The sequence below is a fragment of the Drosophila pseudoobscura genome, chromosome 3 (genome assembly GCF_009870125.1).
Source record: "Drosophila pseudoobscura strain MV-25-SWS-2005 chromosome 3, UCI_Dpse_MV25, whole genome shotgun sequence".
Taxonomy (NCBI): Eukaryota; Metazoa; Arthropoda; class Insecta; order Diptera; family Drosophilidae; genus Drosophila; species Drosophila pseudoobscura.
The window spans coordinates 21,265,301-21,288,836 of record NC_046680.1 but is presented as its reverse complement, the minus strand read 5'-3'; the positions used below and the strand labels follow the sequence as shown (position 1 = coordinate 21,288,836).

The window sequence follows — 23,536 nt, the reverse complement described above, 5'->3', positions numbered from 1 at the left end:
GCATGCAGAAATCAAAAATAGTTACCGGCAGGTACAGTCGTCTACTTTCTGGTAACCAGACACAATGATCGCACACCACAACACAATGCCAGAGCGAAAGCTGTTGGAGCTTTTAGTCTGTTTTCGCACTGATGCCGCTCTCTCACCCATTTGGGTCGTGTGGGGCTTACTTCGCCGGTAAATTAGCTCTATGACGGCAGTTCCAATCTGAATCTCAATAAGCGAACAACGTAAAGTGAAAAACAGCAATCATGACCATTGGTGAGTACCTTGGAGTGAGTGTGGGTGGAGTGCATAGAGCTATTGGATAATGGAATATTATTAATTGGGTAAGCGTTGACACAAAGAGACACAGCGGCAAGTGGAATACAGAGAAACTTTTGGCCCAACGCCCAAAGCAAAAGCAGAAGCAGAAGCAAAAGAACTGTGTCAGTATTCTCCTAGAATCGAAAACATCTGAAGTAAACGAAACATATAAATCATCTGGTGGGGAAGATTTCTGATTGTTAGGTTATTTTTTATAGTGTCAATTGATTTATGCCCTGAAAAGATGTAAAGTAGTTTCGCGGGACTGGACTGTGAAGAACGTAGGCAACTTTCACCTTGTCATCATCCAGATTCAATTATCGTGCAAACGCGTACAACATCTAATTTTGTTGCCATTCAAATTGTCCGAAAATCATACATAGTACACAGCAAATCAGACTGAGTCACACCTTGAGTCTTCGCCTTGAACTCTGGCAATAATCAATAAGAATGTGCTAGGGAGGAACCAGAACCTGGGGGTCAGACACGCGAGATGCACCTAAATGATGTCATGGGACTAATGTTGCTTAGGAAAACTTTTCGTGTAACAATCACACAGATCCAAACAGATCCAGTCAAATGTTCGTATCTGTTCGAGTATGGGTTACAGACACCATAGACCTGGCTCACCTCACTCTTGAGCTATAAGCTGGGCTCGGCCGTAGCTTGAGTGCTAGAACGGGATAGAACATTTCAGAAAGAACGAACAGCAATCGGCATGACATCACGCCGAATGCCGCTAATAAAGAAGCGAAAACAAAAACAGACGCTAAACATTCTGAGAAACATTCTATATCTGTCGTGGTATACATATAGAATATATAAACATAAAAATAACAGCGAATTCTTTTGCGGTACAGCCTGTTCCAGTTCTGATATTTCTGATAGATTCACTCTGTGGTTTGTGGCAGATGTTTGGCGATCAAACATTCGATCAAACCTCCAAACCTTCCCACCACTCAGATGTGGTTACAGGTACAGTTGCAACAAAAGCTAAAAGAGTGCCTCTTTTTTTCACAGAAATCAACACACCCGATAAATTGGAGTACCAGTTCTTCCCGGCCAGCGGTGGAGTGTTCACCTTCAAGGTGCGCTCGCCCAAGGATGCCCATCTGGCTCTGACCCCCTCCCCACAAGAGAGCGGACCCATCTACGAGATCTTCCTGGGCGGATGGGAGAATACCAAGTCGGTGATCCGCAAGGACCGCCAAAAGCCCGAGTTGGTGGAGGTGCCCACGCCCGGGATTCTGGACGCCGGAGAGTTCCGCGGCTTCTGGATTCGCTGGTACGACAATGTCATTACTGTGGGTCGTGAGGGCGATGCTGCCGCCTTCCTCTCTTACGACGCCGGAGACCTGTTCCCGGTGAACTTTGTCGGCATCTGCACCGGCTGGGGTGCCAGCGGTACCTGGTTGTTGGATGGTGAGTTTTGGGACTGGAGGATCACAAAATGGCCCTGAGAGTAACCCAAATATTCTCTTACAGACTCTGCCCCATCGGCCCCGGCCATGGGCTTTGCTGCTCCAACGGGCAGTGGTCCCGGATGCTGGGTGCCAGCCGCCAACGGAGAGGTGCCACCAAATTCCATGCAGGGAGGATTCGACGGAAGTGAGCAGTTGTACATTGCACGCGCCCGCCATGAGGGTGATCTGATTCCCGGCAAGCTGCATCCTTCGCACGGGGTCACCTACATTGCCTACGGAGGCGGCGAGCACGGACACGGCGAATACGAGGTCCTGTGCGCCGGCGGCGGCCAATGGGTCCCCGTCGAGGCTGGCAACATTCCACCCAACGCGCTGCCCGCCGGCGAGACTGCCGAAGGTGAGCCCCTGTTCATCGGCCGCGCCACCCACGACGGCACCATAACCGTGGGAAAGGTTCAGCCCTCTCACGGCTGCTGCTACATCCCGTACGGCGGCGAGGAGCTGGCCTACAAGGAGTTCGAGATCTACGTCGCCAACTAAATCTAGGATACCCTTTGGGAATCTCGGAATCTCTGAGGAAACACGCACTGAATCACAATTGTTTATCTGCGCGGCTTACAGTTCAACTGGACGCATAAATTATGGATTATATTTATTCTTGCATTTCTATTCAATATTGTTAACGAATCTCGAATCGACGTCCGAAAGTTTATAATTTTGTTCGCACAAATTGCTAAAATAAACATTGTATATGTTTAAGAAAAATAAAAAACACGCCCTAAAGTAGGCAACTACATGTTGAATTGTCTCTGATGGAAATGCTTGGACGGAAAAGTGATACTTAAATGAGAAATCGGGGTAAATATTTTCTTTGAGATCTGTCCCTAACGACAAGAGATTGTTTCCGAAAGAATCCTTGGATTGGACTGTCGTACTTCTGTGGATGATAATTTAAATGCTTTCCAATGAGAGAAGTTCTGTTTTGCCCCTCGGATTACATTTATCTATGAAATACCAATGAAAGTATAATTAGAACGAAAATTAATTGACAAATTTCTTATCCCCTAATTTAATGGGTCTATAAAGTTCCTTCACCGAAGAGCTAAGTGATGGGCAACAGAAATCAGTTTGAAATTGAGATACAGAGTCCCATAAATATTGCACATTCAAAACATTTTCGAGTACATAATCTTCAATAAATTTGTCAGTCGAGTGGAGGAGCTATCAGCATACCTACATGACCGTAGATAAGGATAAGGATAGGGATAACGATAGGGCCCATGGCCTATGGTAGGAAGGTATAAATACAGTGAGGGATTCGATCTCAGCCAGCATTACTGAAATGGGAAAACTATTGACACTACTCGTGGCCCTCTGCCTGAGCCAGGTGATCGGTGCTGAACGTGAGTGCAACTATAAGTCGTGTTGTATCCGATAATATCCTTTTAACAAATCCAGGCATCGTGAACTGCTATTGGGGCACGTGGGCGAACTACCGCAGCGGCAATGGAAAGTTCGATGTCTCCAACATCGACGCTGGTCTGTGCACGCATCTGAGCTATTCCTTCTTCGGGATCAACGACAATGGCGATATTAACTCCCTGGACACGTGGCTGGACTACGATCTGGGCTTCATTAGCCAGGCCGTCGGTCTGAAGCGTCAGAATCCCAATCTGAAGGTCCTCGCCGTGGTCGGCGGCTGGAACGAGGGATCCACCAAGTACTCCTCGATGGCCGGTGACTGGTACAAGCGCCAGAACTTCATCAACTCGGCCCTCAACCTGCTGCGTAACAATGGATTCGATGGATTGGATCTGGACTGGGAATACCCCAATCAACGTGGTGGCAACTGGGACGATCGCTCCAACTTTGTGACCCTGCTGCGAGAAATCAAGGAAGCGTAAGTCCACAGTCCCAATCACCTAAGAATCACCCTTTATCTGAAAACAACCATTTTCTCCTATAGCTTTGCGCCCTACGGCTATGAGCTGGGAATCGCTGTCGGTGCGGGAGAATCGCTGGCCAGCGGCTGCTATGAGATCGCCAACATCGCCCAGCACGTGAACTTCATCAACGTGATGACCTATGACTTCGCCATGGCTTCCGATGGCTACACGGGCTTCAACGCGCCCCAGTGGGCTGTGGAGAATGCCATCAACTTCTGGCTCAGCCAGGGTGCTCCTGCCAACAAGCTCGTCCTCGGTGTTGGTACTTACGGTCACAGCTACCAGCTGTCCGACTCCTCCCAGAACTGGCCTGGAGCACCGTGCCGCGGAGCCGGTAATTCCGGCCCCTACACTGGCGACAGCGGATACATGGGCTACAACGAGATCTGTTTGAACAACTGGTACACCGTCTTCGACTACAACAACGCCGCTCCCTACGCCTACTCTGGCGACCAGTGGGTCAGCTACGACAATGTCCTCAGTGTGCAGTACAAGATGGACTTTGCTCTGTCCAAGAATCTGGCCGGTGCCATGATCTGGTCTCTGGAGACCGACGACTACCGCGGACAGTGCGGCGAGTCCTATCCGCTCCTGAAGACCATCAACAGGAAGTTGCGTTGGTAAATGCTTTAGGATCGAGTACAAGTACTATAAATAAAGAAATTATGTATTGAAAACAATCTGGCTATTATTCTTGGTTCTCTTAATCATTGGGATATCACACACAAGCAATCCTATATGGCTTACTTCGCAAGTAGTGGGGCTTATTGGTTTTAGATGAGTATTGCTATCCCAGATGATATGGGGAAACTGGGGGAACGGATCGAGGAATAGTTCATTGAATGCTTAAGACTAATTAATTCATAGTTATAAAGCAAGCATTTGTTTGGTTGCAATCCAAAGTCTTGGTAATGGACATCAATTGTCCGTACTTTGCTGATCTTTGTGTATATTTATAGTAATGCCCACGATCGTATGACACAGACATTCCATAAGCTGAAAGATCCAGCAGTTGTGACTCTCTCAAGCTGTGGCATATTTTGGGGGGCTACAGAGTCCAATCAATCTACTTGAGATCCGATCCCTTGAAAGGTGAAAGAGTACTTACCCTATCGTTAGCTTAAAGGCGAGTTTTGAATTACTGCCATGCCAAGCACGAGCACAATTTCAAGATGCACTCCAGAGGAGACTCCAAAATGTATATTTATTAACATAATTTAATCTCAAATACATGGAGATATCGACGTTGACAGGTGTTTTGTGTCGATGGGCACTTGAATAGTTGAAATCTCGTTGGTGGATGCAATATATCAGGGAACTGTTTTGCTTTACGGCGATTACGATCACTAAGAGACTTATCTACGCCACAAACAAACTTCATGTTCCCGATAGATAAGAGCTCTTCGGCAATCGGAATCGGAGGCACTATATAAGCCACGCCAGAGCAGGCCCTAAGCCATAACCTCTTTAGAGCGTGTATACCATGAAGCTATACTCATTCTGGGCATTTGCAGTGCTCTGCCTCTGCCTAGGCCAAGTGGCCACCAGCGAGAGTAAGTTCGTTTCGAAAGGGAGCTGGAAGATCTCTGATCCTAACCCATTATCAATCCATCATCTCCTGCAGAGCTGGTCAACTGCTATTGGGGCACCTGGGCCAACTATCGTCCGGGCGATGGCAAGTTCACGCCCTCCGATATCGATCCCTTCCTGTGCACCCACATCAGCTACACCTTCTTCGGGATCGGCGATGGGGGCGAGTTCAAGTCCCTTGACACCTGGTTGGACATGGACGATGGACTGGGTAAGTGACCTAAGCTGCTGAAGGTGTTAGCTTTCCTCCTGGAGATCTCTCTATTCGCTCTTTTTTGGACGAAAAGGCTTCATCAGTCAGACCATTGCCCTGAAGCAACGGAATCCCAAGCTTAAGATCCTGGCTGTAGTGGGTGGGTGGAACGAGGGCTCCATTAAGTACTCGGAAATGGCCGCCGATCCAGGCAAGCGTGCCACCTTTATCTCCACCAGTTTGGCGTTTATCCAGCAATACGGCTTTGACGGTCTGGACCTCGACTGGGAATATCCCGGGCAGCGCGGAGGCAATGAGGAGGCAGATCGCGTCAACTTTGTCACCCTTCTCCGTGAAATCAAGGAAACGTGAGTCTACGATATATCCAGAAGAAGTTAGAGCTCAATTCTTAGATCTCTCTCGTCTAAAACACAGCTACGATCGGTATGGCCTGGAGCTGGGCATTGCTGTGGGCGCGTCTGAAAAGTCGGCGAAAATCTCGTATGATATTCCGGCCATTTCCCAGCACCTAACCTTCATCAATGTGATGACCTACGACTTCCACATGGCTCTCGATGGCTACCTGGGCTTGAATGCCCCCCTGCCCGAGGTGACCGAGTCCATTGACTACTGGCTGGCTCAAGGTATCCACAACAGCCTGCCTTTTCCGACTCAGAACTAGCCTCTTAATCGGTACTCCTTTACTTTACAGGTGCACCCGCTGAGAAGCTGATCCTGGGCATTGGCTTCTATGGTCACAGCTACCAAATGGCCGATGCCTCACAAAATTGGCCTGGAGCCGCTTGCATTGGCCCTGGCTCCGCTGGCGTGTACACGCGAGAGAACGGATTCATGGGATACCACGAGATCTGCTTGAACAATTGGCAGACTGTGTTCGACCAGGAGAATGGTGCCCCGTACGCATTCCAGGGCGATCAGTGGATAGGCTACGATAATCCCGAGAGCATCGAGATGAAGATGAAGCTGGTCGAGTCGCGCAACCTGGGCGGTGCCATGATGTGGTCCATTGAGACGGACGACTTCCGCGGCCTCTGTGGAGAGTCATATCCCCTTCTGAAAACCATGAACCGCGCTCTCGGCAAGGAGGTGAGCGGCGGCGGCGGCGGCGGAGGTGGTGGCAATGTGACACCAGCTCCCACTCCTGGTCCAACTCAGGGCGGTGGCGGTGGCGGTGGTGGATCTGGATCCCCAGCTGGAGATTGCTCCAGCGATGGTTATTTCCTGCACAGCAGCGACTGCAGCAGATACTACCAGTGCGTCGGTGGCCTCCGCTACGATTTCGAGTGCACCCCGGGCCTCCACTTCGATGTATCCATCAACACCTGCAATTGGCCGGAAGAGGCCAACTGTCCCTACTAAAATTAATGCAAAAATACAACCAAATCAGAGTTTAATCAGACTATAAACACAGAGATCTTTAAGTGGCCAAAAATACTGGCCGGACCCCTGCAACGATTGAAAGATAATCCCAGATTTATGACTAAACAAATTACGATTAGATTCCATGAACAAAAAAAAACACTTTCGATACTTCGTGCCAATAGTGCTCATAGTATTCAAAATTAGTCACTTGTCCACCGCCCGGCGATCCGGCAGGTCTAGTGATAATGCCTTAACAAGCCATGAGTCAATTTCAATATTGCATTATTGATAAGCGGAATTATAATGCAATTGTCCTCGAAACCATAATATTTACCCCTACAAGGCGATTCCATTGAAATGTATGTTACACATTTGGTACACATTACACAGTATAGTCTCGTAAACTGCTGTCACTATGATTCATACACGACATTCTTGGATTGCCTACTACCATCTGATATATTTTTAGCACTACCAGCAAGTTTCGATAAGAACATTTAGATCAAGTTTGCTTTGGACTCGACATTAAATTGAGAATACAGAATAGGGGCATTACAAGTATTTTTTTTTTAAATTTCTATATTTTTAGTCTGGGAAATTTCAAGTTTTATTCTATTCTTTTGAATTGTGCTCATCATGTGCTCACTTAATTGTGCGTTTTTGCTGATCATCTTTATGATCAGCGGCTGTGCGGCGAAGGATTGTAAGTACAAAGGGGGAAAGAGAGAGGAGTAAAGAGGAATCCCAGAGAGTAAAGTATTGTTTGCGCAGTTAAGATATTCTGTGAATACAATTTGGCGTCTTTCGACTATTTGGACGATAGCAAGTTCAGTAGCTGGGAAATCGATCCCAGACTCTGCTCGTATTTGGTCTACGCCAATGGCGTGGGTGTGGATGGGGAGACTGGTAAAGTGAAGATCACGGACAGACATGGAATATTAGAAAACGGTGAGAATACTAGAGCATTTCGATAGAACCGTATCTAAACTCCACCACCAACATACTTAGACCTTCTGAGCTTCGCTTCGATGACTCGGAAAGAAAACATTAGGCGTTTGCTGGTCACGATCGGCGGATGGCAAGAAGAGTCGAGCGACTTCTCCAAGATGGCAGCGGACTCTCGCAAACGGGAACAGTTCATATCCTCGGTGATCGACTTCATATATGAGTGGCGCATGGACGGCATCCAGATCGACTGGCGCTATCCCACGCAGCGCGGCGGCAAGCCTGAGGATCGGAAGAACTTTATTTTGTTGCTCAAAGAGTTGAAGACGATGTACGATAAATACGCTCCACATACCGCTCCGCTGCTACCAAGACACTAATCAATATTCCGTTCTTCCCTAGGATCGATGGGCATGAATTTATTCTGATGGTGGCAGTTTTGGGGCGAACGGACAAGAGCACCCTGGAATACTATGACATTCCCAAATTGGTCCAGCATGTGCATTATGTCAACCTGATGTTCTACGACAATCGGGATCCGTATAAGATGCATCTCAGCTACAACGCCCCACTCTCTGGCAAAAATGGCGTGATTGAATCCGTAAAGCTCTGGAAGAAGCTGAGCAAGGCGCCAGGGAAGCTGATTCTGAACATTCCCCTCTTCGTGCGCTCCTACATTATGGAAAAACACAAGACCACCGTCGGTTCTCCCTGCAAGGGTCCGGGCCTCAAGACAGCCCTGACCCGCAAGTCCGGCTTCATGACCTATAACGAATGGTGCGTACAGGCAGACACGTGGACGCAGAAATTTGACGAGCAGGCACAGGTGCCGTATGCCTATAGGGACGACCATTGGATCAGCTTCGAGAATAACCGCAGCATCACGGAGAAGTTGAAGCTGCTGAAGTCCCAAAATCTTGGTGGCGCAATATCCTCTACAATCGATGCGGATGACTTTTCCGGCAAATGCGGAAAGAAACACGCCCTGGAACGGGTGATACTGGAAACCCTGGACCCCCAGACAGTCCTGGTGGATATGGAGGCTCCAACAGAACCACCACCTTGTCTGAAAGATGGCGTGTTTCGCGACATTAATGATTGTCAGCTCTACTACGTGTGCTCAGCCGGCCATCGATCCGACTACGAATGCCGCTGGCAAGAATTCTTCGACGAGGCCAAGTCCGAATGCAGGCCCATGAAAGAGGTCAAATGTGAGGTATTGGAAGCCGCACTAAAAGAAAGAGAGTTACGCGCTAGAACCCGTTCTATGTAGAATTGTTTCATCACGGATGCTAATACCTTTCCGCCAAATTGATTCTTAAAATTGTGGAGTAGCCCACACCATCCCATACCAGATACTGAGCATATTATATCTAATATCTGAAAGAATTTGCGCTTTTCTTTTCAAACAACTAAAGGGTCCCACAATAGTTTTAGTCAAAGCTGAACGACAAGACAGCATATAGACATACTAACTTTACGACCTCATTCATGCTTCATTTGGTGCACTTCAAGATTTGTATACTTCTATTCTCTTCTATTTGATATTTTATCCAGAACACAGCATACGATACGAGTACTGTCAGAAAAGCGTAAAAATGTTCATTGAAATATTTCCCAAGCAATCTGGTTGCCTTTCTTTTCTTTGCCTTTTAGATTCGATAGAATTCACTATAACAGAATCGCCATGATGGTTATTCAGAAACACATAATACTCCAAACTTTTCAACTCGCCTGATCTAAAATTTACAGAATATAAAACGGGAAAGTTACAAATACATCGGTTAAATTGAATATATTTGTTTGTGTTGTTTAGATTATTAATCCCGTAAATTTCAAGTTTTAATCTTTTGAATTGTGTTCATCATGTGGTCACTTAATTGTGCGTTTGTGCTGATGATCTTCATGATCTACGGCTGTGCGGCGAAGGATTGTAAGTACAAGAGCGGAAAGAGAGAGGAGTAAAGGGGAAACCCAGAGAGTAAAGTATTGTTTGCGCAGTTAAGATATTCTGCCAATACGATATGGGGTCCTTTTACTATAAGAATTCGAGCAAGTTCTTTTCCTGGAACATCGATCTCAGGCTCTGCACGCATTTAGTCTACGGCACTGGCGTGGGTGTGGATGGGGAGACTGGCGACGTGACGATCACTGACAAGTATCTGCTGGTCGAAAATGGTAAGAATAGATAAATTCTACATGTGTACATGGGGGGATGGGATTCAACCTAACCTTCTCGGACTGTACCCTCAGATATATTGAATGTCGCACACCGCCTCAAGCGAGACAACGTTAAAAAGGTAATGTTCACAATAGGCGGATGGCTAGAGGAGTCGAGCGACTTCTCCAAGATGGCAGCGGACGCTCGCAAGCGGGATAGGTTCTTCACGTCGCTGGTCAGATTCATGTACGGGTGGGGCTTCGATGGCGTCCAGATCGACTGGCGTTATCCCACGCAGCGCGGCGGCAAGCCTGAGGATCGGAAGAACTTTATTCTATTGCTGGAGGAGCTGAAGATAATGTACGTAACTTTGAGCCACGGCACAGCTCTTGTGCAACCACTAATAGCTCCCGTTCTTCCCGTTCTCTAGTTGCCAGGAGCATCAATTTATTCTGATGGTGGCAGTTTTGGGGCGAACTGACAAGAGCACCCTGGAGTGGTACGACATTCCCAAACTGGTCCAGTATGTGCACTATATTAACCTAATGCACCACGACAATCGGGATCCGTATAAGATGCATCTCAGCTACAACGCCCCACTCTCTGGCAAAAATGGCGTGATTGAATCCGTAAAGCTCTGGAAGAAGCTGAGCAAAGCGCCAGGGAAGCTGATTCTGAACATTCCCCTCTTCGTGCGCTCCTACATTATGGAAAAACACAAGACCACCGTCGGTTCTCCCTGCAAGGGTCCGGGCCTCAAGACAGCCCTGACCCGCAAGTCCGGCTTCATGACCTATAACGAATGGTGCGTACAGGCAGACACGTGGACGCAGAAATTTGACGAGCAGGCACAGGTGCCGTATGCCTATAGGGACGACCATTGGATTAGCTTCGAGAATAACCGCAGCATCACGGAGAAGTTGAAGCTGCTGAAGTCCCAAAATCTTGGAGGCGCAATATCCTCTACAATCGATGCGGATGACTTTTCCGGCAAATGCGGAAAGAAACACGCCCTGGAACGGGTGATACTGGAAACCCTCGACCCCCAGACAGTCCTGGTGGATATGGATGCTCCAACAGAACCACCACCTTGTCTGAAAGATGGCGTGTTTCGCGACATTAATGATTGTCAGCTCTACTACGTGTGCTCAGCTGGCCATCGATCCGACTACGAATGCCGCTGGCAAGAATTCTTCGACGAGGCCAAGTCCGAATGCAGGCCCATGAAAGAGGTCAAATGTGAGGTATTGGAAGCCGCACTAAAAGCAAGAGAGTTACGCGATAGTACCCGTTCTATGTAGAATTGTTTCATCACGGATGCTAATACCTTTCCGCCAAATTGATTCTTAAAATTGTGGAGTAGCCCACACCATCCCATACCAGATACTGAGCATATTATATCTAATATCTGAAAGAATTTGCGCTTTTCTTTTCAAACAACTAAAGGGTCCCACAATAGTTTTAGTCAAAGCTGAACGACAAGACAGCATATAGACATACTAACTTTACGACCTCATTCATGCTTCATTTGGTGCACTTCAAGATTTGTATACTTCTATTCTCTTCTATTTGATATTTTATCCAGAACACAGCATACGATACGAGTACTGTCAGAAAAGCGTAAAAATGTTCATTGAAATATTTCCCAAGCAATCTGGTTGCCTTTCTTTTCTTTGCCTTTTAGATTCGATAGAATTCACTATAACAGAATCGCCATGATGGTTATTCAGAAACACATAATACTCCAAACTTTTCAACTCGCCTGATCTAAAATTTACAGAATATAAAACGGGAAAGTTACAAATACATCGGTTAAATTGAATATATTTGTTTGTGTTGTTTAGATTATTAATCCCGTAAATTTCAAGTTTTAATCTTTTGAATTGTGTTCATCATGTGGTCACTTAATTGTGCGTTTGTGCTGATGATCTTCATGATCTACGGCTGTGCGGCGAAGGATTGTAAGTACAAGAGCGGAAAGAGAGAGGAGTAAAGGGGAAACCCAGAGAGTAAAGTATTGTTTGCGCAGTTAAGATATTCTGCCAATACGATATGGGGTCCTTTTACTATAAGAATTCGAGCAAGTTCTTTTCCTGGAACATCGATCTCAGGCTCTGCACGCATTTAGTCTACGGCACTGGCGTGGGTGTGGATGGGGAGACTGGCGACGTGACGATCACTGACAAGTATCTGCTGGTCGAAAATGGTAAGAATAGATAAATTCTACATGTGTACATGGGGGGATGGGATTCAACCTAACCTTCTCGGACTGTACCCTCAGATATATTGAATGTCGCACACCGCCTCAAGCGAGACAACGTTAAAAAGGTAATGTTCACAATAGGCGGATGGCTAGAGGAGTCGAGCGACTTCTCCAAGATGGTAGCGGACGCTCGCAAGCGGGATAGGTTCTTCACGTCGCTGGTCAGATTCATGTACGGGTGGGGCTTCGATGGCGTCCAGATCGACTGGCGTTATCCCACGCAGCGCGGCGGCAAGCCTGAGGATCGGAAGAACTTTATTCTATTGCTGGAGGAGCTGAAGATAATGTACGTAACTTTGAGCCACGGCACAGCTCTTGTGCAACCACTAATAGCTCCCGTTCTTCCCGTTCTCTAGTTGCCAGGAGCATCAATTTATTCTGATGGTGGCAGTTTTGGGGCGAACTGACAAGAGCACCCTGGAGTGGTACGACATTCCCAAACTGGTCCAGTATGTGCACTATATTAACCTAATGCACCACGACAATCGGGATCCGTATAAGATGCATCTCAGCTACAACGCCCCACTCTCTGGCAAAAATGGCGTGATTGAATCCGTAAAGCTCTGGAAGAAGCTGAGCAAAGCGCCAGAGAAGCTGATTCTGAACATTCCCCTCTTCGTGCGCTCCTACATTATGGAAAAACACAAGACCACCGTCGGTTCTCCCTGCAAGGGTCCGGGCCTCAAGACAGCCCTGACCCGCAAGTCCGGCTTCATGACCTATAACGAATGGTGCGTACAGGCAGACACGTGGACGCAGAAATTTGACGAGCAGGCACAGGTGCCGTATGCCTATAGGGACGACCATTGGATCAGCTTCGAGAATAACCGCAGCATCACGGAGAAGTTGAAGCTGCTGAAGTCCCAAAATCTTGGTGGCGCAATATCCTCTACAATCGATGCGGATGACTTTTCCGGCAAATGCGGAAAGAAACACGCCCTGGAACGGGTGATACTGGAAACCCTCGACCCCCAGACAGTCCTGGTGGATATGGATGCTCCAACAGAACCACCACCTTGTCTGAAAGATGGCGTGTTTCGCGACATTAATGATTGTCAGCTCTACTACGTGTGCTCAGCTGGCCATCGATCCGACTACGAATGCCGCTGGCAAGAATTCTTCGACGAGGCCAAGTCCGAATGCAGGCCCATGAAAGAGGTCAAATGTGAGGTATTGGAAGCCGCACTAAAAGCAAGAGAGTTACGCGATAGTACCCGTTCTATGTAGAATTGTTTCATCACGGATGCTAATACCTTTCCGCCAAATTGATTCTTAAAATTGTGGGGCTACTCCACACCATCCCATACCAGATACTGAGCATATTATATCTAATATCTGAAAGAATTTGCGCTTTTCTTTTCAAACAACTAAAGGGTCCCACAATAGTTTTAGTCAAAGCTGAACGACAAGACAGCATATAGACATACTAACTTTACGACCTCATTCATGCTTCATTTGGTGCACTTCAAGATTTGTATACTTCTATTCTCTTCTATTTGATATTTTATCCAGAACACAGCATACGATACGAGTACTGTCAGAAAAGGGTAAAAATGTTCATTGAAATATTTCCCAAGCAATCTGGTTGCCTTTCTTTTCTTTGCCTTTTAGATTCGATAGAATTCACTATAACAGAATCGCCAGGACGGTTATTCAGAAACACATAATACTCCAAACTTTTCAACTCGCCTGATCTAAAATTTACAGAATATAAAACGGGAAAGTTACAAATACATCGGTTAAATTGAATATATTTGTTTGTGTTGTTTAGATTATTAATCCCGTAAATTTCAAGTTTTAATCTTTTGAATTGTGTTCATCATGTGGTCACTTAATTGTGCGTTTGTGCTGATGATCTTCATGATCTACGGCTGTGCGGCGAAGGATTGTAAGTACAAGAGCGGAAAGAGAGAGGAGTAAAGGGGAAACCCAGAGAGTAAAGTATTGTTTGCGCAGTTAAGATATTCTGCCAATACGATGTGGGGTCCTACTACTATAAGAATTCGAGCAAGTTCTTTTCCTGGAACATCGATCTCAGGCTCTGCACGCATTTGGTCTACGGCACTGGCGTGGGTGTGGATGGGGAGACTGGCGACGTGACGATCACTGACAAGTATCTGCTGGTCGAAAATGGTAAGAATAGATAAATTCTACATGTGTACATGGGGGGATGGGATTCAACCTAACCTTCTCGGACTGTACCCTCAGATATGTTGAATGTCGCACACCGCCTCAAGCGAGACAACGTTAAAAAGGTAATGTTCACAATAGGCGGATGGCTAGAGGAGTCGAGCGACTTCTCCAAGATGGCAGCGGACGCTCGCAAGCGGGATAGGTTCTTCACGTCGCTGGTCGAATTCATGTACGAGTGGCGCTTCGATGGCGTCCAGATCGACTGGCGTTATCCCACGCAGCGCGGCGGCAAGCCTGAGGATCGAAAGAACTTTATTCTATTGCTGGAGGAGCTGAAGATAATGTACGTAGCTTTGAGCCACGGCACAGCTCTTGTGCAACCACTAATAGCTCCCGTTCTTCCCGTTCTCTAGTTGCCAGGAGCATCAATTTATTCTGATGGTGGCAGTTTTGGGGCGAACTGACAAGAGCACCCTGGAGTGGTACGACATTCCCAAACTGGTCCAGTATGTGCACTATATTAACCTAATGCACCACGACAATCGGGATCCATATCAGATGCATCTCAGCTACAACGCCCCACTCTCAGGCGTAAACAGCGTGATTGAATCCGTAAAGCTTTGGAAGCAGCTGGGCAAAGCGCCAGCGAAGCTAATCCTAAACATTCCCCTCTTCGTGCGCTCCTACATCATGGAAAACGACAAGACCACCGTCGGTTCTCCCTGCAAGGGTCCGGGCCTCAAGACACCCCTGACCCGCGAGCCCGGCTTTATGACCTACGGTGAATGGTGCATGTACGCAAGCTCGTGGACGCAGAAATTTGATGAGCAGGCACAGGTGCCGTACGCCTACAAAGGCAACCATTGGATTAGCTACGAGAATGCCCGCAGCATCTGGGCGAAGATGCATCTGCTGAAGTCAAATAACCTGGGCGGCGCCATGGCCTGGACGATCGATTCGGATGACTATCACGGCAAGTGCGGAGAGAGCCACAGCCTGGGACGTGTCATCCTCACCGCCCTTGGTGACGTCAGTATTCTGGCTCCCGAAGAGCCCACAACGGAGTCAATGGGTCTCTGCCCGAAAAATGGGTTCTTTCGCCAACTCTGGGATTGTCAGCTCTACTACGAGTGCCGCAATGGAGAGCGCATCGACTACGAGTGCCTGGAGGGCTACTACTTCGATGAGTCCAGGATCGAATGCATGCCAAAGGCGATGGTAAAGTGTGATCAGAACTTTGTCACCTGGCGACCGGGCCAGCCGCTCTACAACTTCGAGAACATGCCTGTGAATCTCAAGATTGTCGAATAGCCCGATAAATATTAAGTGTATCATATAAAAAACATCGAAACGGATAAAATGTGGGCATGGTTAGCACTTTACTGAGGCGGAGTAGTTACAGCCGTCAGTGTGGGGGTCGAAGCTGAGCCCAGTGGGGCAGTCGAAGCTGTGGGTGATCCCTCCATTGCAGTAGTAGAACTTGGAGCAGTTGTGGGGGTCACGTACAAAGCCAGTCGGGCCATCAGCCCGGCAGCTGAATCCCTCTTTCTCCTCCTCCTCATCCAACTCCTTACTCGGTTCGGGAGTCAGACCTGTGGGGGTGTCGCTGCCGAACAGCACTTGATTGATCGCGTGGACCAAGGGGTAGCGTTCCTGGCCGCAGGTGCCATAAAAATCGTCGGATTCCAGGGACCAGATCATGATGCCGCCCAAGTGGTGATCCACCACATACTGGGCCTTGAGAGAGAGACTGCGTGGATTCTCATAGCCCACCCACTGACGCTGCCTGTAGGCATAGGGAACCTGCTGGTCCGTCTCCCACTTCTCGGTCCAATCCTCCTGCTGCATCAGCTCGCAGAGCTCGTTGTAGCCTAGAACGCCCGGTTCGCGGGAATATTTTCCAGCAATTCCGCGTCCAATGTGCGGAGAACCCGGCTCATGGCTATCGGCCGAAGCCAAGGTGAAGGAGCGTCCATAAAAGGGGACACCGAGAACCAGTTTCTCAGGTGGAGCACCCGCATTCAGCCAGTACTTGAAGATGGCATCCACATTGAGCTGCTTCTGGCGTTCGCTTTTATCGCTGGCAGCGGGATACAGGGGAGCATTGATGCCGACCACCTCATCCCAGGGCCCATGAAGATCGTAGGCCATCACATTGATCAGGTCCAGATAGGGAACTATGGCTGGGATTTCATAAGATGTTTCGGCAGAGAACTGAGCTGATCCGACGGCGGCACTGAGAATATAGCTAAAGGGTTCGAGCCTGGGAAACGTGGAGTGCTCGTGTCAGACAGCAGAACAGTCTATGAACATACATCCCATATACATTACCCCTCTTTAAGTTCCTTCAGCAAGGTAATATAGTTGGTGCGATCCTCGTTATCCAGGCTATGACGCTGACCCGGATATTCCCAGTCCAAATCCAGCCCGTCGAAGCCGTGTCGCTGCAGAAAGTGGACCACATCATTCACAAAACGAGCCCGCTTCTCGGCATCTGCGGCCACGATTGAGAACTTCTTTGAGCCCTCGTTCCAGCCGCCAATGGCCGCCAACGTTTTCAGTGTGGGATTCTTGAGCTTGAGGGCGTTGAAGCTCTTGATGTTGCCACGGCCACTGTTGTCCTCCAAGTCGAGATAGGAGTCGATGACGCGTAGTTGTCCGCTCTCCTCGATGCCCAGAAAGGCATATATTAAGTGGGTGCACAGAAACGGATCGATATCCTCTACACCGAACTGGCCTGTACCTGGTCGGTACACTGACCAGGTGCCCTGATAGCAGACGACGTGCTCTGCAAACGTTGGAATTAGGCATCGTTGGCCATCGGAGGGTAGATGGTGACTACTTACTTGACACATTGCCTTGAGCGACTGACGATGCAGCCATCAGGACTGCCCCAAGCAGCAGCACTATAATTTCCGATGATCGTATCCACATTTCTCTTTGTGCAACTCGTTCTGCATTGATCGAACTTTCCGTCGAGATTGCGACTTTTATACGAACGAGATTATTGATAAGGAGTGCAAGTCGTTGTAAAATGTATTTACGTTATTTACTTTAGCAAAGAACATAATCGAAGTGTTCATGTACTTGCGCCGGACAGCAAGGCAAACACAGGTCCAACACGATTACACACTTAAGGAGGTTGAAGGCCAATGCCTGGTCTCCGAAACAATAATAACTAAACGCTAGCGCTGGCCCAAACCCAGCGACGACGAAAGCCTCTAGAACTTCTTCAGCTTGGAGAGTTGATTGTTGCGGCGCAGGGCCAGCTTTCGCAGCCGTCTCCAGTATTGCTTCGAATTGGGATCGAGCTCGTCCAGGGGTATTATCCGCTCTGTGTTAAGGGTCCACAGCCAGTCGGGGTATTCTGCATCCGGTTTGATCTGAAGGTACACCAAAACGATGAGAGCTTGATAGTCTCATACCCTCTCCGGGGCACTCACCTTGACGTCCTGGCCAGTCTTTAGGTAGTTACTGCCACACACATAGCCCACCAGTTTGTTGGCGTCTGTTTCTACTGGAATGACCTTCTTTTCCATAATGGGTCCAAGCTTTCCCAGCTTCTTCTTTTTCGCCGCTGCATTGCACGGATAAAGGTAGAGTTGATCTGATTTACGATTTCTGAGATTGAGGCTCACCTGGTGCCGCCGGCTTGACAGCGTAACAACGTGTTGATGTTGCCAGTGCTGGAGCGATCACACGCTGTCTCAGCATAGCTAATGCCGCAGTTAAGCTACTCATATTTATGCACTTCTGGTTTCGCTTCAATTTAATTGAAAAATAACCATTTAATTGCTGAAACTTCTGTTTTGTTGTATAATCTTCGAACGCGGCAACACTCCAGCCCTGGTATGCGAAGGTATGGCCACGCCACAACATAGAGATGGACACTCACGAGATATATCGCTAATCAAATTTAAACTCCAACATAAATTTGCCTTTTCCTTCTTTTTAAGTTAATACATTAAATCACGTGCCAAATGGGAATATATACAGGGAAGTAGTACTAAATGTCTGTGATTCTTTTTGATCAGATATCCCCTAGTCAGTGAACCATCAATACTATCGGATAACCCCAATTCCACCTCTATGTCAGCGCCGGTTATAACAAATTACACAAGTGCAAAAAAAATAATATAATCAAAAATGCCGGGATTTCGAATGCCCTCCAACAAGACCCTGGGAAACATATGCGTTTACGGCGCTGTTGCATCCATATCAGCGGTCATGTACATGCGCTGGAGGATGGAGGATCGCGTCAGATCCTGTGATTACTACAAGCTGGCCATCAGTGCCCTGAGACACCACAAGGGAGCTGTGAAGCTGTTGGGTGAACCTATAAGAGAGTCGGGCATTGATCTTTCCAACGCTAATAATAACTGCAATGCGGAGAAGGCACAATTGGAGGTCTCAGTGCATGGCAGCAACGACAAAGGTAAGCTAAAGGAACAGAAGATGTACCTTTACTGAGAATTTGACCACTTCTCTGCAGGAACCCTGTACTTCTGGGCGACCAATCTACCAGACAAAGGCTGGCTAATTGACCGACTGGAACTGGAAACAAAGCGTAATCCAGATAAGCGTTTTCTCCTCAAGAAATCCGAAAAGTCCGAGCTAGACTATCTTCCGCCCGAGGCTCATAGCCCACAGCAGTGGGAGAATGCCACATTGCCCAATCCGCCACAGCAGACAGAAGCCTCGCAGCAGGACAACGTAACGAAGAGAATTTATGAACAGCCCCTAAACGAACGACCACAACCACAGGAGGCAGGACACTGAAAGAGCCATTAAATGGGTTTTAGAAATGTAGTAACAGTTTCCGATTTAGTTAGTTTATTCTCATTAAATTTTACTAATTCAAGCAATCTTAAATGTTTAATATTTAAGTTATTTTAATTACACATTTATTGTTGTTGTTTTACAAAAATTAAAGTCTTTCGTTATTGAAAAGCTGGCTAAAATGTCAATTATTTTGCTTCCTATGCTAGTAATCGGGGAAGTGTTTGAGTTGAGTAAACTTGACGGGATGAATGTAGGTAGTACTGTGGATGTGGACTCTAAAAATAGTTGAAACACATTCTATCGGAGGCGCAGTTCCAAGTGCAAGTGCAGTCCAAGTCAAGCACTCTTGCAATTGGACGGGACGGTCACGTGCCCACACACGAGCTGCTCATATTGTGTTTGTCTTGTCTTGTTTAAAATTAGAATAATACATAAGTCAAGAGTACTCGTACCGTACATGATAAAAACCGCGTTTAATGCTCATCTTAAACGATAAAGGCGACAATTGGTGGCGACTGACTGACTGTGACCCAAACGAGGCAACAGCGCATCGTTCATTGTCCAAATCCATTTAATTGAATCATCTCGGATCGTAATTAAATATATCTATATAGCTATGCATGTGCATTCATAGTTAGTTTAGTTATATATAACACATTGTAAATACACGTTGTATATATGCATGTATGTATATGTATGTATGTATGTTGTATATAGGCAAATTACAGACATTTAGTTTAAAGTTGTATTCGTGATCGTGTTCTGTTCCTTCTGTTCCTCGGATGTTATAATGTTAATGCTGCTGTTTCTTCAGTTACATATCTCGACGCTTGGCCATTGCAAGTGGAAGACTGTTGGGCCGCTTAGTCGAATGCTGCTGTGTCCCCTCCGCCGCCGCCTCCGCTTCCGCTTGCAGCTCCTGGTCTTATTGCGTTTTCAGCTCCTTGCCAATGCTGTACGAGACGATTTTGCTCCAGTCGATCTTGGTCCTGGTTATGGGCAGTTGGCGGCGCATTGCCTTGAAAGTTGTGTCCGACATCGTTTGATAATTCTCCGAAATGGCCAATTGGTACTCGTTTTCTGCCTCCTCGATGAGACGCATCACTTCCTTGGCCATTTGCTGCTCGTTGGTGACCACTACACTCTCGCGGCACTCCTTGGAGGACACTAGCTGAACGTTTCCGTCCTCGTAGTAGTGGACCTGCACCTTCAACACACCCTTCAGCTCGGCCAGGCCACTGCCCGCCTGGAAGGTGACGTGCCACTGCGAACGCCATCGGCCGTTCCAGTAGTTCTTCGGCTGGAACTGGTGGTCCTCAATGCAAATGATTAGCGTGATCTGGTTTCCCTGCGACTTTCCAAAAACCGAGCTGACCTGCAAACCCAAAAATAACGTTATTGTGTGCTTTAACAATGGATTCGCTCCTTTACCCCGTGTCTATAGTGACAGGCAGTGTATGCAAGCGTCTCCAAGTCCAGGGCCGCCCTCCACGGCTCTGAATCGGCATCCGCCTCCACATCCTGGTAGTCGGAGGCCTCTTTCCGTAGGTGATCGTACTTAAAGGCCTTGTTTGTACGTGGATCATAGAAGCGACCGTTGCCTGAAAGATTATTTCGTTGCCTTATCAGTGGGAAAAGGAAAGTCTCTGGCTTTTGGTATGTATACTTCACCAAAGACGAACACCCGAAAGATATCAACAAAGTCGAACTGTTTGGGGTTCGTGACTCACAATTAAGTATCAGCATTGCAGGCGAGGGGGGATGGGATCGCTGCTGCATGACTATGCCCATATATGGGCAGATTCACTGATGCCTGATACTAACCCAAATCGTTGAACTCCGATATAATGGCGCTATGGTTGCTGTTCTCGATGCGCACCGGTGTCAGCTGGTCCTTGTTGTACTGTGAGAAGGCGTGGCTGGCACCGTCCTTCAGCAGGGCGTCGTTCTTGAGGAGCTCGCGCACATCGTTGAACACCTCGTTGAACTCGCCGGGCGGAGCGTGCAGAATGAAGTCGGACACAATGCGCACCTTTTCTGCATCTGTAATCTGTGTTTGTTCCATAATTCCGTTGGTGATTCACGAAATCGGTGCAGGTGCAGGGGCAGGGGCAGTTGTTTGGTTTGTGTGTTCTTTTCTGCACTCCTCGTTGCTCGTGCTCTCGTTTCTATGGCCGGTGCTGCTGGGCTGCGTTTAGTAGTACTACTATACTGACAACTCGACTGTTTTTCTTAATGCTTTTTCTTTGATATGATATACAAAACTATGTGATCTTTTTTCTCAAAATAGGACAACGATGACGATTCAGCAGGGCTGGAGAAACATCGATGGCACTATCGATGGTTTTGGAATTTGCGACAGATGGTTTTTCGATATATCGTTTGAGAGGAAATGAATTTAACCGCAGCGCACATAAAAATTAAAAAAACAAATACCCTAACGAGAAACTGTTATAAATGGCATTCAAGAATGTTCATAAATTCGATTTTAATATAACAGCTTACCGCTGCAGGTACACTGTACCTGGTACAGGCGCATCTGTAAGAGAGTTGCAAGGTGAGCTACCTAGAGAAGGAAAAACATCGACTAAGCTTACTATTCAGTCTAGTCTTGTCAAAAGTCTTGTTCATATTAAATTAACGAAATGGGGAGAATCACGCATCATCAAGAGAATGTATTCATCAATGGCCCAAAATTGTGTGGGCAGAGCTAAAGGTTTTAGTTAGACAGCAGTTTCATTTTTTGACCTTCTTCGCTAAAAGAAACGTAGAAAATTGATTCACTAATCGGATAAAATTATGTGGGCATAGATAAATATTCTATATAGCTGGGAATATTCGACGGAAGATCAAAATTGAGGGAATCCTATTTGTTGAATCGGTAATGGCCCGGTTGACAACATTTAAATGCTTGTCGCTCACATTCAAAAAAGTTAGATTTGGCGCGCACCACTCGGTATATTTTGTAGAAACTGGTTTTCGCCGCGCTCCCATGTGGTGTTTTTTAGTGCTAAATGGTATTTTTGTCAATTATTAATTTAATTTTCAATGTTATATAGAAATTCAATAAAAGCAAGTATTTCGAATAGACCAATCATGTATAGAATTGATTCATCAATCGTACAAAAATGAGTGGGCATGGCTAAATGTTCTATATAGATAGTATTATTCAACGGAACAAAGAATATGAGGAATTGGTCGTTTTTTGAATCGAATTTGAATTCGCCACAGTTCGCTTTAGCAACAATGAGTACCATTCCATACACAATGTTGCGGCAACATTTGTTTGAAAACCGTTTTTTGGTCAAAATAAAATACTTACAAGCAATTTAAAGAAGCAATCTTGTAAAAAATTTATTTATCAATGCGATAAAGCTAAGTGGGCAAATCTATATAGCGATTCGCCGCAGTTTCGCTTTTGCAACAATGTGTCTCATTCTATACACAAATGTTGCTAATTTACCAGCAACATTGCAACTGTTTTTTTGTTGAACTATTTTGCTTAAACCTTGTTTAGTCAAAATACAATAAAAGCAAGGACTAAAAACTGGCCAGTTAAGTAGAAAATTGATTCATTAATCGTAGAAAATTATGTGGGCATATATAAAGGCCCGGTTGACAACATTTAAATCCTTGTCGCTCACATTCAAAAAAGTTAGATTTGGCGCGCACCACTCGGTATATTTTGTATTTCGGTGCTGTTCTGAGGGTCATACTGTAGAAACTGGTTTTCGCCGCGCTCCCATGTGGTGTTTTTTAGTGCTAAATGGTATTTTTGTCAATTATTAATTTCATTTTCAATGTTATATAAAAATTCAAAAAATGCAAGTATTTCCAATAGGCCAATCATGTATAGAATTGATTCATCAATCGTATAAAAATGAGTGGGCATGGCTAAATGTTCCATATAGATAGTATTATTCAACGGAACAAAGAATATAAGGAATTGGTCGTTATTTTTAATTCGCCGCAGTTCGCCGCAGTTCGCCGCAGTTCGCCGCAGATCGCCGCAGTTCGCCGCAATTTCGCTTTAGCAACAATGAGTCTCGTTCCATACACAATGTTTTACATTCCATACACACTGTTGCAGCAACATTTACTTGAAAACCGTTTTTCGGTCAAAATAAAATACATTAAGGTAATTAAAAGAAGCAATCTTGTAGAAAATGCATTTATCTATGGGATAAAGCTAAGTGGGCATCTATAGCTTGAAATATAGGCAATACCCGATTCGCCGCAGTTTCGCTATTGCAACAATGAGTCTCATTCCATACACAAACATGTTGCTAATTCCATGCACACATACCCTGGGAGTAATGGATGATATAGAATTGCGGAAATGTGTTTCATCCCATGCTCTAATTAATGCAGAAACTAGTCAGTATCTATATTAAACGATATTCTGCAATT

General features: G+C 46.5%; 11 protein-coding genes across 11 annotated transcripts; 8 read left to right on the top strand and 3 right to left on the bottom strand.

Annotated features, from left to right (window-relative positions):
• Window positions 1-116: 116 nt before the first annotated feature.
• On the top strand, window positions 117-2,526 carry LOC4805525 (C3 and PZP-like alpha-2-macroglobulin domain-containing protein 8). The gene is made up of 3 exons (XM_001361877.3): window positions 117-261; window positions 1,327-1,728; window positions 1,792-2,526. Exons 1-3 carry the CDS (start codon window positions 252-254, stop codon window positions 2,268-2,270), a joined length of 891 nt encoding a protein of 296 aa, XP_001361914.1. The 5' UTR covers window positions 117-251; the 3' UTR covers window positions 2,271-2,526.
• Window positions 2,527-3,030: 504 nt separating this feature from the next.
• Cht9 (Chitinase 9) lies at window positions 3,031-4,331 on the top strand. Its single transcript, XM_001361876.3, has 3 exons — window positions 3,031-3,133; window positions 3,189-3,630; window positions 3,697-4,331. Exons 1-3 carry the CDS (start codon window positions 3,073-3,075, stop codon window positions 4,298-4,300), a joined length of 1,107 nt encoding a protein of 368 aa, XP_001361913.2. The 5' UTR covers window positions 3,031-3,072; the 3' UTR covers window positions 4,301-4,331.
• A 764-nt stretch (window positions 4,332-5,095) lies between these two features.
• On the top strand, window positions 5,096-7,386 carry Cht4 (Chitinase 4). Its single transcript, XM_001361875.4, has 5 exons — window positions 5,096-5,229; window positions 5,301-5,477; window positions 5,554-5,827; window positions 5,895-6,103; window positions 6,172-7,386. Exons 1-5 carry the CDS (start codon window positions 5,160-5,162, stop codon window positions 6,837-6,839), a joined length of 1,398 nt encoding a protein of 465 aa, XP_001361912.3. The 5' UTR covers window positions 5,096-5,159; the 3' UTR covers window positions 6,840-7,386.
• LOC6898991 (chitinase-like protein 3) lies at window positions 7,366-9,176 on the top strand. The gene is made up of 4 exons (XM_002138915.3): window positions 7,366-7,545; window positions 7,614-7,790; window positions 7,851-8,118; window positions 8,190-9,176. Exons 1-4 carry the CDS (start codon window positions 7,479-7,481, stop codon window positions 9,058-9,060), a joined length of 1,383 nt encoding a protein of 460 aa, XP_002138951.2. The 5' UTR covers window positions 7,366-7,478; the 3' UTR covers window positions 9,061-9,176.
• Window positions 9,177-9,460: 284 nt separating this feature from the next.
• Window positions 9,461-11,365, top strand: LOC117183602 (chitinase-like protein 3). Its single transcript, XM_033378062.1, has 4 exons — window positions 9,461-9,720; window positions 9,789-9,965; window positions 10,041-10,308; window positions 10,379-11,365. The coding sequence occupies exons 1-4, from the start codon at window positions 9,654-9,656 to the stop codon at window positions 11,247-11,249; spliced, it is 1,383 nt and encodes a 460-aa protein (XP_033233953.1). The 5' UTR covers window positions 9,461-9,653; the 3' UTR covers window positions 11,250-11,365.
• A 286-nt stretch (window positions 11,366-11,651) lies between these two features.
• On the top strand, window positions 11,652-13,555 carry LOC6898990 (chitinase-like protein 3). The gene is made up of 4 exons (XM_002138914.3): window positions 11,652-11,909; window positions 11,978-12,154; window positions 12,230-12,497; window positions 12,568-13,555. Exons 1-4 carry the CDS (start codon window positions 11,843-11,845, stop codon window positions 13,436-13,438), a joined length of 1,383 nt encoding a protein of 460 aa, XP_002138950.1. The 5' UTR covers window positions 11,652-11,842; the 3' UTR covers window positions 13,439-13,555.
• Window positions 13,556-13,797: 242 nt separating this feature from the next.
• Window positions 13,798-15,704, top strand: Cht12 (Chitinase 12). Its single transcript, XM_002138913.3, has 4 exons — window positions 13,798-14,099; window positions 14,168-14,344; window positions 14,420-14,687; window positions 14,758-15,704. Exons 1-4 carry the CDS (start codon window positions 14,033-14,035, stop codon window positions 15,653-15,655), a joined length of 1,410 nt encoding a protein of 469 aa, XP_002138949.1. The 5' UTR covers window positions 13,798-14,032; the 3' UTR covers window positions 15,656-15,704.
• On the bottom strand, window positions 15,700-17,313 carry Cht8 (Chitinase 8). Its single transcript, XM_002138912.3, has 3 exons — window positions 17,191-17,313; window positions 16,676-17,132; window positions 15,700-16,607 (listed from the first exon to the last, which is right to left on the bottom strand). Exons 1-3 carry the CDS (start codon window positions 17,276-17,278, stop codon window positions 15,716-15,718), a joined length of 1,437 nt encoding a protein of 478 aa, XP_002138948.2. The 5' UTR covers window positions 17,279-17,313; the 3' UTR covers window positions 15,700-15,715.
• A 55-nt stretch (window positions 17,314-17,368) lies between these two features.
• mRpL54 (mitochondrial ribosomal protein L54) lies at window positions 17,369-18,233 on the bottom strand. The gene is made up of 3 exons (XM_001361873.4): window positions 17,983-18,233; window positions 17,788-17,921; window positions 17,369-17,727 (listed from the first exon to the last, which is right to left on the bottom strand). The coding sequence occupies exons 1-3, from the start codon at window positions 18,221-18,223 to the stop codon at window positions 17,566-17,568; spliced, it is 537 nt and encodes a 178-aa protein (XP_001361910.3). The 5' UTR covers window positions 18,224-18,233; the 3' UTR covers window positions 17,369-17,565.
• Window positions 18,234-18,338: 105 nt separating this feature from the next.
• LOC4805519 (uncharacterized) lies at window positions 18,339-19,294 on the top strand. Its single transcript, XM_001361872.3, has 2 exons — window positions 18,339-18,779; window positions 18,837-19,294. Exons 1-2 carry the CDS (start codon window positions 18,491-18,493, stop codon window positions 19,121-19,123), a joined length of 576 nt encoding a protein of 191 aa, XP_001361909.1. The 5' UTR covers window positions 18,339-18,490; the 3' UTR covers window positions 19,124-19,294.
• A 281-nt stretch (window positions 19,295-19,575) lies between these two features.
• cpa (F-actin-capping protein subunit alpha) lies at window positions 19,576-21,467 on the bottom strand. The gene is made up of 3 exons (XM_001361871.4): window positions 20,951-21,467; window positions 20,558-20,727; window positions 19,576-20,501 (listed from the first exon to the last, which is right to left on the bottom strand). Exons 1-3 carry the CDS (start codon window positions 21,189-21,191, stop codon window positions 20,052-20,054), a joined length of 861 nt encoding a protein of 286 aa, XP_001361908.2. The 5' UTR covers window positions 21,192-21,467; the 3' UTR covers window positions 19,576-20,051.
• Window positions 21,468-23,536: the final 2,069 nt, after the last annotated feature.